Source organism: Schistocerca nitens, chromosome 2 (assembly GCF_023898315.1).
Source record: "Schistocerca nitens isolate TAMUIC-IGC-003100 chromosome 2, iqSchNite1.1, whole genome shotgun sequence".
Classification (NCBI taxonomy): domain Eukaryota; kingdom Metazoa; phylum Arthropoda; class Insecta; order Orthoptera; family Acrididae; genus Schistocerca; species Schistocerca nitens.
In genome coordinates this window covers 526,545,900-526,558,661 of record NC_064615.1, presented here as the reverse complement: position 1 = coordinate 526,558,661, position 12,762 = coordinate 526,545,900, and the positions used below count along the sequence as shown (strand labels likewise).

General features: G+C 38.8%; 1 protein-coding gene across 1 annotated transcript in view; it reads right to left on the bottom strand.

The window, feature by feature from the left end:
- The window catches only part of LOC126234480 (juvenile hormone esterase-like), a 113,232-nt gene that overhangs the window by 24,875 nt on the left and 75,595 nt on the right, over nucleotides 1-12,762 (bottom strand). The window contains exons 6-7 of the mRNA XM_049943171.1: nucleotides 9,788-9,956; nucleotides 1,439-1,611 (exon numbers count right to left, since the gene is read on the bottom strand). Of these exons, the coding sequence (XP_049799128.1) occupies nucleotides 1,439-1,611; nucleotides 9,788-9,956 (342 nt within the window). The remainder of the gene's footprint in view (nucleotides 1-1,438; nucleotides 1,612-9,787; nucleotides 9,957-12,762) is intronic.

Below are 12,762 nucleotides of genomic sequence, written 5' to 3'. Positions count from 1 at the left end.
AGTCTTCGAAACGTATCAGAGATCTCTGTGGAATCCAGTGTACAGTAGAAGCGATATATTTCTATCTGGCCGCCAGATTCACATCTTCCTCGATTTCCCTCCGTCACTTCAGGAGAGTTGTAGGCGGTTCCATTGAACATGGCCATGACTGATAGCCTTCTACAGCCTTCTGTAATTGAGTAAGTGCCCCAAATTCAAAAGCCTTTCACGTCTGTGGCAAGTATAACTGAAGCGAACCGTTCTGCTTTGCCTGTGGAGTTCATGTGTGATTGCTTGAGGAAGTGGGAACAACAGTTACAGGAAGTACCAGGTCGTCAATAGCTTTTGAGCTGAGTTGACAAACGTATCTAAACTGGTGTCGTGAGGACGATATCCACGATGTAGCTGCTATTGTGATTATATCTACATCCTATCATTTACCAACAGCAGAGATAGTGAAACATCACATAGGTTTAACAACATACTTTCATTTTAAATCAAATCTATTGTGGTAGCAAAAAGAAGTATTCCTGTATACAGACGTTATTTATTTCTGCTACGTTTAAAATATGAATGACTCTGGAACAAAATGTACGGAAACTTCATTTGTTTCATTTGTTGTAGTGGTCATTTCATATCGAAGAATGTCCAGGAGTACCAGGAGTATGTGAAAAGTGTAAGTATCCCGCAGCTACTATAAAATCTTTACAAATAAACAGAGAAAACTGAAGTTATAGGTCACGTATTGGAAGATTCTGAATGATCTTAATAGCATCAAGTCGTGGTTCGATAGTTCAGATATACCAGATTAATAGCTGCCTAGAACGAAGGCTCTCCGGAAAAGAATTCAAAAAATTATGCACCAAATACGCTCGAGATAGTACGAGTAGTTCCAAATTATACTTTCATCATTCCACATACAGAGGAAACTTGGTTGTGTTACGGGTCGCATATGTAATATATACTGGGCTTCCTATTTGTATTGAGGCCCTTACTCGATGAAAATTGTATGATGTCGAATAAATTTTTATGTCAAAACGTTACTTACAATAATAATTACAGAAACTGAAAGAATAAAATAACATAAAATGTTTACTTAAATGGGTACACTCAAATGTTCGGCTACCTTGCTGCTTGTAGCTGCCATGTGAACTTACCGCTAAATATACAGTTGTAGATAAGCTGGCCGCAAAGTTAACTCAAACATGGAAAAAATGCGTTACCTAAGTGCGCAATACACAGTGATGCAAATTTCTTCATGTATTTGGTTTGAACTACGATGTTTTTACGGATTCCAGTGTTCTTGTGCATTTTTTATGACTTGGATTTTTAAGGACGCTATATGTTATAATAGAATATTTTAAACAAATGACTCACTAAGTATGAAGTTCAGTGTATATGAAAGGGTCGGTTTTCGCTAGCACGAACCGGAGAGCGGTAACTCAACAAAAATACTTACGTCTCCGTAGAGCTCGATAGTAGATCCATCTAGCCGCTTGTCACAGAAATACAAGCGCCTGATTTCTCTAGCTGTTGTTACACGGTCGTCTTTCTTCACAGGCAGGTTGCAGGGGAGCGCTTTATGGAAATTTGTGTTGATTTCACGCATCGCAGATTCGTTGTTGCTGATTGCTGCGCAGAAAAATGGACAGAATAAAATTATTTAATTTCTACAAAACACAGACTCAGTTTCATATTTCTGTACTATATTTACAATTCACTTTGATGCGACAACTCCTTTCATTGAGTGTTTTAAAGGAGAAGTTGAAGTTGCCTGCTTCAGTTGCTAATACTAATTGTAAACGCTGTGCCCTCTCTAGGAATGTGTTACACTGAGAAGGTATTGGAGAAAAATTACGGCTCAGGTGGGAAGATGCTACACTATTTGTATCTAATATATACTGTTATATTAACGTGAGCACCTTTAAAAGCCTGAAAAACCATCTTTTGCAGCCCAGACCACCGACAGACTCATAGGAAGAGAGTGAATGGAGTTCTGGAAGATATCGATAGGAATTTGTAGCCATACCGTCCTCAGCACCGTGAGCAGCTGCGGTAGGTTTCTCGGTTAAGGATCCACCGCACGAACAGCCCAGCAGAGGTGGTCTCGTAGGTTCTCGATTGGATTTATACCCAGAGAGTTTGGTGTCCAGGGGAATACGATAAACTCATCCTGGTGCAAGCTATGTGACGCCGGTACGCGACTTGCTGGCAGATGCCGTCGTGCCAAGGATGAATAAGCTACATTTAGTGGTGGACATGGTCCACAAGGATAGGTACATACTTGTGTTGGCCCATTGTGCCCTCGAGAATAAAGAGATCATCCACGGAATGGCACCATAACATTCCTCAGACCATTGTTGCAGGGTATTTTCTATCAGACTTTGCACGCCATAACGCCAAAGGCCTTGTTTCCGATGGCGCACAAAACCTAATTCACCTGAAAAGCGCACCTCTTGTCACTCAGCGGAAGTCCAGTTGTGGTATTTGCGTGCAAATTACTGTCTTCGTCGGCGATTAACCGCAGTTAGTAAGGGTGCATGAACCATGTACCTGCTACAGAGGCCGGATAGCCTTGTACTGTATTTCACGAATGAACTTCTCGAAAAACCGCAAAATCTAAAAGGGGTTATGCTACCCTTACAAGTGTAACCAGGAAGAATTCGCCGAACGTCGTTGAGCAGGTGCTGTTAATATTCCCTTGGTTCATCTATGGTTACTTCGCGTTGACGTCGAACGTGGGCAAGGGTTACATAAATGTGAATGAATCGTGTCCTACAGTCTTGTGAAACACGGAGTCCACAACAGAAATTCGTTCTCCGAGCATGAGAAGCAAATCTGATTTATTTTCTTCTGAATGTCCGCTTTCAAAAATGTGATACTTAGTTTGGAGGAGGTAGACGAGATAAAGGGTAATGAACTCAGTGATAAAATGAAAGTGGCGTAAATGGTATCTCAAGTAAAACAAATTTCAAGAGATACGTAACGACATGGGTGAAACGTAACAAACGTGTCAATGTGCACTGTTATATAATTTACCTCTTGCACATTTACTGCATTCACTTTTAAAGCAATGGATTGTGTCTGTTTCCTATAATAGTATTATCGATGTTAAAATGTAAACAGAATCTCACATTAATTATCTATAGCTGTTGTTACTTAATTTTTTTGACAGCATGTGAAGTACATGTGCATAAATTTCAGCCACAAGAAACTTGTAAAAATTCACTCAATTCAGTGATAGCTAACGCTGTGGATCTCACTGCCGGGATAGCCTTGTACTGTATTTCACGAATGAACTTCTCGAAAAACCGCAAAATCTAAAAGGGGTTATGCTACCCTTACAAGTGTAACCAGGAAGAATTACGTTTGGATGAGAAGCACAGCACCTCTGTTTGAATCTGAAATTAACTACAGCAGCAGGTCACCACAAGTTCATCCAGTATTTCTGTGTCGATGGGAAACCTGAATTTGATGTCAACAACAACAGCAGCAAAAACTTACCACAATTCAAAATCCGTGTGGTATAACAAGACCATAAGTACAGTATTCATGCTTTTTATTTTAACCACCGAAGTGTTTTCTGCATGTTATTGTTTCTTGAGTACTTATACATTTATGAAATAATGTCTAACTCAGAAGCGACGAGAGAACTTCAAACTGACAAACGTGAAGTGGGTAAACATTGTGTCGGATTTTAATGGTAAGTCTTAAGGAGATGAAAGGAACATTTTTGATCCAATTAGACTTTTAATAAATTCAGTAGATCAAACGAAGTAAAGTATTATAAAAGGAAATTCAGATATGATCTCAAGGGGGAGAATGTGGGCAAGAGAAATTAATTATGGAATGAATGATTTAGTTTCAATATCAAAGTGAATTACTTGTCACAAACAATACCTTACATAGAAAAATTGTTGAGATCCGAAACAGATACTAAGAAGGTATAGTTTTTCAAAGAAAAATAGGAAAATGATAAAAGGTTCAAAAATGTAAATGGAAAGATATTAGCAGGGGAAAGGGAAATAAAAAAAATTACATACTTGAATGAAGTGTTTCAAAAACAAATAACAGCACTCTGTAACAGTACAGAGACCCAGATAGATGCAGTGTCCAGTAAAGCACAGTTTGACTATGAATAAGGTTAAACTTTCAAATCACTGTAGAAATAACACCACTGGTCAGAATGACTTCAAATTGCAACGGAATGTTATCGGAGAAGGCAGAAGAAAAATAAATACTTACGAAATGTAGCAACAGATGGCGCTGTAAGCACCATCACGTAATAGTGGTCGACAACAAATGATAAACGAATCATACAACAATGCCTAAGATGCACCTTTGACGTTAAACAAACTGTACTACTCAGTGTGCATGGATGTACAGTTATGATACTGTTAGTTACGTAATCCTATCAACCACGGTAAGGTCATATCACATCGGATGGGAAAAATCGGTTTTTAATTATCCTGAAGCCAAAAACCGCTTAAAAAGCATCAGTCTAAATCAAACAAATCAAATCGGATTATTAATTTCCGAGTGACTGGCGCAAAACATGTTCAATATGCTGTCCATAGTTTTCTGCAACAAGTTGAAATCGAGAAAATGATCGAAGTTTTTCCGGGGTCATGTTCAGAACGTGTTGCGCAATGCGTGCCTTCAATGCAGCTAAGTTTGCAATCGGAACACTGAACACAACATCTTTCAGATACCCCACAGCCAGAAGTCACACGGATTAAGATCCGGTTATCGGGACGGCCAGACTGTCGGGAAATGGCGGCTGATAATTCTAGCACTTCCGAAACGGCGCTTCAGCAGCTGCTTAACTCGATTTACAACGTGCGGAGTAGCGCCATCTTGCATAAAAATGATCCCATACACATATCCACACTGTTGGAGACCTGGAATGACGTGGTTGCGCAAAAGACACTCACAGCACTGACCAGTGACGGTAGAGGTAACAGGACCGGAAGCACCTGTCTCTTCAAAAAAATATGGCCCAATAATGATGCCATAAACCCGCACTACACACTGACCTTTTCAGGATGAATTGGTAGTGGTTGATTTACATGTGGATGTTCAAATGCCCATGTTCGACAATTCTGTGTATTGATATATCCTGTCAGATGGAAGTGGGCTTCGTCTGTCCACAAATTCTTCTCCGGCCAATCATTGTCCATTTCCATGCGAGCAAGAAATTCTAAAGCAAAGGTCTCTCTTGCTGGCAGGTCAACAGGAAGCAACTCATGCACATGGGTAATTTTGAATGGATAACAAAGAAGCATGTTTAGTAGGATTTTACGCACCGTACTACCGGCTATGTCCAATGTTCGGGCAATTCTCCGTGCACTAGACGTTTACACACAGCCACTCGTCTCCTCCTGCATTGCTGTGGCCACTGCTTCCATTGACGTAGCATCAATTAGTTTCCTCCCTCTACCAGGTTTCACACCACTAGAACCCGTCTTTTCGGATTTCCGACTCATTTCCTAAAACCCACTACAGTCATTGGACAAACGCCTTTTCTTCAAATCCTTTAGTGTCCGGTACTTCGCAGAGCGACGCGTGCAGTCATCGTTCTCGCAAAACAGCTTTACAAGCAGAGTGCGAACCTGCATTGAGACAGTCATGTCGAATGTCGCAGACACGAAAGGAGGAAAAGCCTTGTAACCGGAGTGTTTATACGAACTTAGTGGGTTGTGTGCATGACAGGTGTTTTGATTTACGTATTCTGACATATACAGTCATCTGTTGATCAATTTTCACACTATTTTTTTTTTCTTCTGCCACACGTATTCCCCCTTCTGTGACAATACTTCGTTGCAACTAGATGTCATTTGACCAGTGGTGTTGTTTCTACAGCGTTTTCAAAGGTTAACTTGAATTATAACCACCCTGTAGGTAAGATTAACAAAACTGTTACTCATAGCAATGTCTTGCCAATTGAAGATCTTGCTGATGTTACAAAATAATTGAATATTCTGCAGTAAACCGTTGAGCCATATTACTTAAGTAGTTGTGGTAATAATAGCTTGCAAACATACTCGTACCTATAAAATGTTTTTCAGGAGAGGGAAAAATACCATCGTGCAGATTTCATTCAGCACTTTAGGGATAACTTTTCTCCTGGCGTATCAGATGACCAGAAAATCTAGTTCTGCAAAAGACTGATATACGTAGAATCTCTTGCACTGGGGAACAAAATTAGTTTGATGGAAATTACTCATGTTAAATCTGAAAAGCGTTTTCTTAACAAGTTATGGTCTGAGGGCTAAGTAACCAAGAGTTCGAAATGAATTCTTGGATGATCCTTGCTATAGAGGAAACAAGAGAATCGTGAATAAATTGTGTAGCAGTCTGCTGAGAAAACTGGCTCATTTAGAATGACCTTTAGGTTTCCTAATCGTGTTTCTCTGCAAAGTGTTTTATGCCATTTCTTATCAGGGAGACAGTTGATATTTGCATAAAGAAATGTATAGTTGTTTGAAAGAAATTATTACTACTAAGTGATAAAATTTTACACCTAACTTTAACACGTGGGTAAAACTCTGGGGGTACTGACGTATAATCTAAGTAACTTTTTAACGATTATCGAAGCAAACTCGATCACAGCACGTTGGAAAGAACTCTTTGATCCTAAACTAACATGATATTTCGTAAATTCTATTTTTGTTATATGTAATACATGTTTTTAACAACACATTATTGCTGATGTTTCTAACAACAACACGAAGTTGCAGTTTGATTGCTGACTCTGTATATGCCAAGCAAAATTTCAGAAATTTTATTTTGAGGTCTGTAATAGTAATCCATATTTCGAATGTTGAAACCTGATAATTCCATTACCTCATATTATGCTACCATACATTGAGGGTCTATAACAAGTGAAGATTACAAAAAGATAATATTTTTTGCAGGGGAACTATTTTTTTGCAAATTAAATTGTATCAGATGGGGACAAAGAAGTGTGCTACGCCACATCAGCAGTCCAATTAAAATGTGTTTTCAAACATATAGGTCATTCAGTTAATGTTATGGGATGTAAGATAATGTTTTCATATATAAATGAATCCCAACTACATCATGTGAATCAATACTAACAAAATATTTTCACATATTTGTCTCAATATTAAATTATCCATAACATTGGAAATGTGACAGTCACGCAAAGTCTTAAACCAGTTTTGGATCAACACACCAAATGCTTTAAAATAACGCACTGGAAACCACATTTGACAGCGGATTAAATTTCGTAAATATTAATCAGTTTCATTTTGCTAAGATGGCAGAACTATTTGTGGAAGGAATAAGTTACTCACATATTATTTCCACCACATTTTGATACATTTCGACTCATTTAATATGCAAAAGAGCAGCCTTTTCTGTATTAGAAGTATTATAACTTGAGATATTGCTTGCCATGAGGCAGCCTAGTTCTATTATAAGGTAAATTGTAGATTTTTAGGAGATCCAACGGGCACTTCAAAGTGAGATGACATTAGGGCAGGAGGAGGAGGAGGAGGAGATTAGAGTTTAATGTCCCATCGACACTGGGTCGCCAGAGACGGAGCACTCGGACTAGGGGAGAATGGAAAAGGAAAGCAGTCTCGGCCTTTCGAAGGAACCATCTCAGCATTTGCCTTAAACGATTTAGGGAAATCACGGAAAAGCTAAATCAGGATGGCTTGATGTGGCTTTGAACCGTCATCTTCCCGAACGCGACTCCAGCGTGGTTCAAATGGTTCAAATGGCTCTGAGCACTATGGGACTTAACAGCTATGGTCATCAGTCCCCTAGAACTTAGAACTACTTAAACCTAACTAACCTAAGGACATCACACAACACCCAGCCGTCATGAGGCAGAGAAAATCCCTGACCCCGCCGGGAATCGAACCCGAGAACCCGGGCGTGGGAAGCGAGAACGCTACCGCACGACCACGAGATGCGGGCGGGAGACTCCAGCGTGGTAACCACTGCGCTATCCCGATCGAGAACATTGGGGCAGGTTGTGTGATCAACAGCTAGCGTATTTTTTGTGACTGTCTGCCAAAATTAAGTTGACAACACTGAAATAACATGGCTGATATTTGTTATTGTGGCTCCTGTGATTGTGATTTCTGTTAACTGTTTCTTCGAATAAACCACGTATTCTGAACTAATGTGTCTACTTGTTTATTAATACATCTAACATAGCACATTGATCAAAGGAACTGCAATCACCTTGAATATTCTACAGTAAAAATAACTCATCCGTTATATGGATTCCTGATAATTTAATTCATGGTGACTCAGATTTTAACTGATGTCAGACATACGATTGTAGGTAATCTTACAAGCAGTATAATCTATTACGTAACAGAGACATCAAGAATTTTAGTGTCCATCCATAAGCTAAAAGTTTTAGGTAATAAAAACATGTACCTCTACAACTGTAACAATTTGTTCGTTAACATATTATCTGTAAATGACAGCTGATTCTCCCTTTGCCATACGATTGCTCCGCCGCCATCTGGTATAACAGTTACTTATCACTCCATCGTTTCCTTGGACATCTCTGACCGTTCTTATCGTGGTCACTTTTAAGAACACTTTTTTAATCCTCCACTGGGGCGAATGGGTGTTTCCATTAGTCTCCAGACATCGAGAACTTCTCATTTATTAAAAATATATTTAATTTCCGCCGAAAGGTCTTCATTCTGGACACCCATAAAGCATTTTTCAGAAATCACATCTGGGATTGGATGCTGGACTAATCCTTTGCTGAGAAAGTCCAGGTCTCAATTCCGCTGCATACAGCAGGCAATGACATTTCCTTGTAAAGTTTAATACTAGTCTCTTAGAGTGATTTTTTTTGAGATAATTATGAGTTGTGCGGGACATATTAAATTTAAGCCTTAATGCATTTTCACGTTGATAACTGATATCACATTCGTGATATTTACGAAGAAGAATGTGGTCATTTCTTCTGTTTTTATGTGTAACTAGTTCTTTCCCATTGACAGCCAAGATTTTCTTCTATATTCTATCAGTACGTATTTGCTTTACAATTCACGTAATATGTACATCACTTAGTCAGTCCAGTTTTATAATTGTGGATGATCATCTCTTCAGTGAAGAATAATCGGTTATAATACGTCTTTACTTGACGGCAGTTGTTGGAGCAGCTTCTCGATCTTTGTATCAGTAGACAGGAAAAGATGTTCATCTGAGTAGATTCCAGAAATTCTCGGCCCCTGTTTACTCTCATAACTGTGGTGCTGTACGGAGTATGTTCTGCTCTGATGAGATCATGAGATTAACTGACAAACTTCGAAGCATTCGGTAGGAATTGGTGTTAACAGTTCTAATTTCTTCTTTAATCTACAAAGGTCTTTTTACTGAAATCTCTGTGTTCCTTTCTCATTTTCTCAAGATTAACGATATGGTAAGCTACAGTGTCCTTTCCCGTCATTTCCTATAAGCGCTTGTATCTCCAGAGAGGTTTCTTTTCTCTTAGAATCGCTTTCTTATCTTGCTGTATTTCTTATAATTTGAATCAAGTATATTAACACAGTGGTAATTTCTAGAATGATTTCCTTTTTCTTTCCTTCTATGTTAGTTGTTGAGCCATCTGTCCAATTTTTACAGTAGTTGCATGTGTGTTTGCTCCCCAGGGAGACCTTCACAATTTGTTACAGAGAAATAACTTAAAGACAAGCAAGGAAATGATTTATCCTCTCGCTATTGGTTACTCTTCTAATGGGACTCATATTTCGTTATTAGCTTTGGCACTACAGTTTACAGAACAGTAGCGGTTTCCTATACATACCTAGCAGAAACAAGATTCCCTCGCGTGAGTTGATACCAAAAATTATCGGAATTCTGTGGAACTTCCCGCTCTTGAGGAGCTCCAGTGGATCCTCAGTAAGGACAGCGCCTGGTATACTCTCCGGCTCGATGGTGGGCAAGAACGCGAAGAGGTCCAGTTTCAGCTTGTCCTGTGATTTTAAGGAATCAGATTAATACAGCTGGCATTTACAAAAAATTTCTACAAACCATTTCACTGATTAGTTTTCTGCGAAAACTTAAGTTTTTGCTGCGAATGATGTACAAAGCATTTAAAATAAAATATCTATGTTAGAGAAACTGACTTTCTCCTTCTTTCACTTTCATCACATAGTTTTGTCCACCTTTCCAAATTTGCTTTTATTCTAATTTTATATAACTACTTCAGATTTTAAAAACCGCTAGGGATGCCTGATGGGAAGAACTGTCACATCCAATATATAGAGTTTCAGCTACACTAGCCGATGTATGAAAAAAAATAACTTTATAAATTTGGAGCCAAATGTTGGCACAAATGGTTTAATACCTTGTTAAAGAATAAAATAGGTTGTTATTCATAAGTTTTTCAGAGAATTTGATGTAGAAGGATAGGTAGCACTTTTTTCTTAAAATTTTATTGTCATCTTTCCAGCGATTTTTCTTCGGGTGTGGCTAGATTCTTTACAGTGTGTATGACATAATGGTAACAAAAGGTATGACGGTGTGCTCCAGAAATATAGCTGACTGTGAAGAAAGTCATAATGTATAAAAAATATTAATATTGTCTTTTCCTGCGCTACCGCTTATGCTACTTAACTTAATTGAAAAATCTAACGAACACATAAAGAGTGAAAAGTAATTCACTTCCACGTCAGCTGCACAAGTGGGCGCCGTGGTTGCCGGTCCAACGCTCCGATGCGTTTGTTTGAGGCCTGTGTGAACCCGGACGGCTAACTGGACTGACTGCCACAGCTTTATGCTTCCATAATTATTTGATGGCAACTGAAGATGAAGCTGTAGATTTCGAAACTTGTCGTGTCTTAAAAAAGAAATTTCTGGCAAGTGAAGAGAATTTTTAGTCTATTAATATGTTCCTCAGTTGTCCTGGTCACATATTTGGTAGATAGCTGTAGATGGAATCTTGTTTTAATTTATTGACTTCCGGAAGGTGCCCATATAGCTGTCTCAACACTGGAAACGTTATAATTCGTTTAAAGTTACTTGATATTCAACACTTCACGGGCTGGAGCCGGTTTCCTCCAATCAGAGCGCTCATCGTCACGCCCGAACCGTTCACCATTGCCAAACTGCCAACACCATTGGTGTTCACCATGTCTCACCCTCTTTCTTGTTGTGTTTGGATCTCGACTCCTGGACCCGGCATTTTAATTTCGTATTTCATCGGCTCATGATAACCACTAAACACACACACACACACACACACACACACACACACACACACACACACACGATGCTAACGATATATACACGTTTCTTCCGCAGCACTAATCAAACACTGCTCCATCCTTCCGCACTAGACGCGAATCAGCGTCACATGCACATCTATTGAAATCAGAGAGGTCGGATTACATTAGAAAAGTTTCGCGCGACATTACGTGAAGTCAAATTTTTGAAAGCTGCAATTCTTCTTTGCTACTTGGAATACCTGAGTCATAGTCATAAGAACCATATGTATTGCGGTGACGTAGCGCATTAACCTCTCGTGTAGAAGATTGCAGTTTCGAAACTCGTGATGGAGAGCACAGTGCTTTTAATTTTTAAATCTTATCAAAAGACTTTCGTTATTATTGTCATTGAGTTTCAATTAATTGATTTAAATTATTTTTTTTTTAATTTTTAATTCTTTACCATGTCATTTTCACTATTGTATTGACTTTTTTATTTGCCCATTATTTTTCTTCCTATCATTCTTTTATTTTCGTTTTGAATCTGTCAGTATGGCCTATAATCTACAACCAGGTACCAACCGGGACTACTCAGCGGTTGAAAAAGCATCAGTTCTGTGTAGCCATTGTGAGGACAGTTTCTGGTAACCAATGATAGCTCTTAGAGGTCAGCTTTAATCGCTGTGAACAAAGCGATCGTGATTGAGGGGACAGTGGTTAGGTTATGGCATGAGTTTAAATTTAGGGCTACAATTAAGTCATTTTTCACTTAAAATCAGCTGTGAACAGAGCATCTCGCATATTTCTCGGCGTCCGCTCACAACACTGCTTTGCGTAGCACATTAACAGCATTTATGAAGTGACACGCCGTGTGACCTGTAACCGAGCGGTAACCTGCGTCCGATGTGGCAACACTCTAGGGGCAAGTGACAGACGTCAGCTAGCAAGTAATTTTCATAGGACTGTAGGTTACAGATTACAGATTCCACTTTGTGACGTCGATAGATTGTAGACATTACTTTAACTATTATGGTGGTCTAAGTTACATACGCTTAACAACGGACTGATGCTGAAATAAAACAAGTTCTATAATCACAGTATATTGAAACGAGTAGATAAGACAAAACTACAACACAGGATACAAACAGGTAGTATGCTACACAATGTAAAATTGCCAAAGCTAGAAAACTGTCTCTGTTAATAATGAGAGGAGTAAGGGAATTAAAAGAAAAACGAATTACAAGATATTACAGAAATACACAAAACTACACTAACTTAACAGACTTCAAGAAGAGTAAAATGACTTAAAGGATCGGAAGGAAATTATTTTTCGGCCGTCTTACTGAGATAGAGAGAATACTGTTTCTTATACAGCTATTTCAGTTATTTTTAAATGAACACACCGCCATTTGAGTTTATTTTTGTTCATTTAATTCATACTTCGCATCGTCAAATAGTTCAAATGGCTCTGAGCACTATGGGACTTAACATCTGTGGTCATCAGTCCCCTAGAACTTAGAACTACTTAAACCTAACTAACCTAAGGACATCACACACATCCATGCCCAAGGCA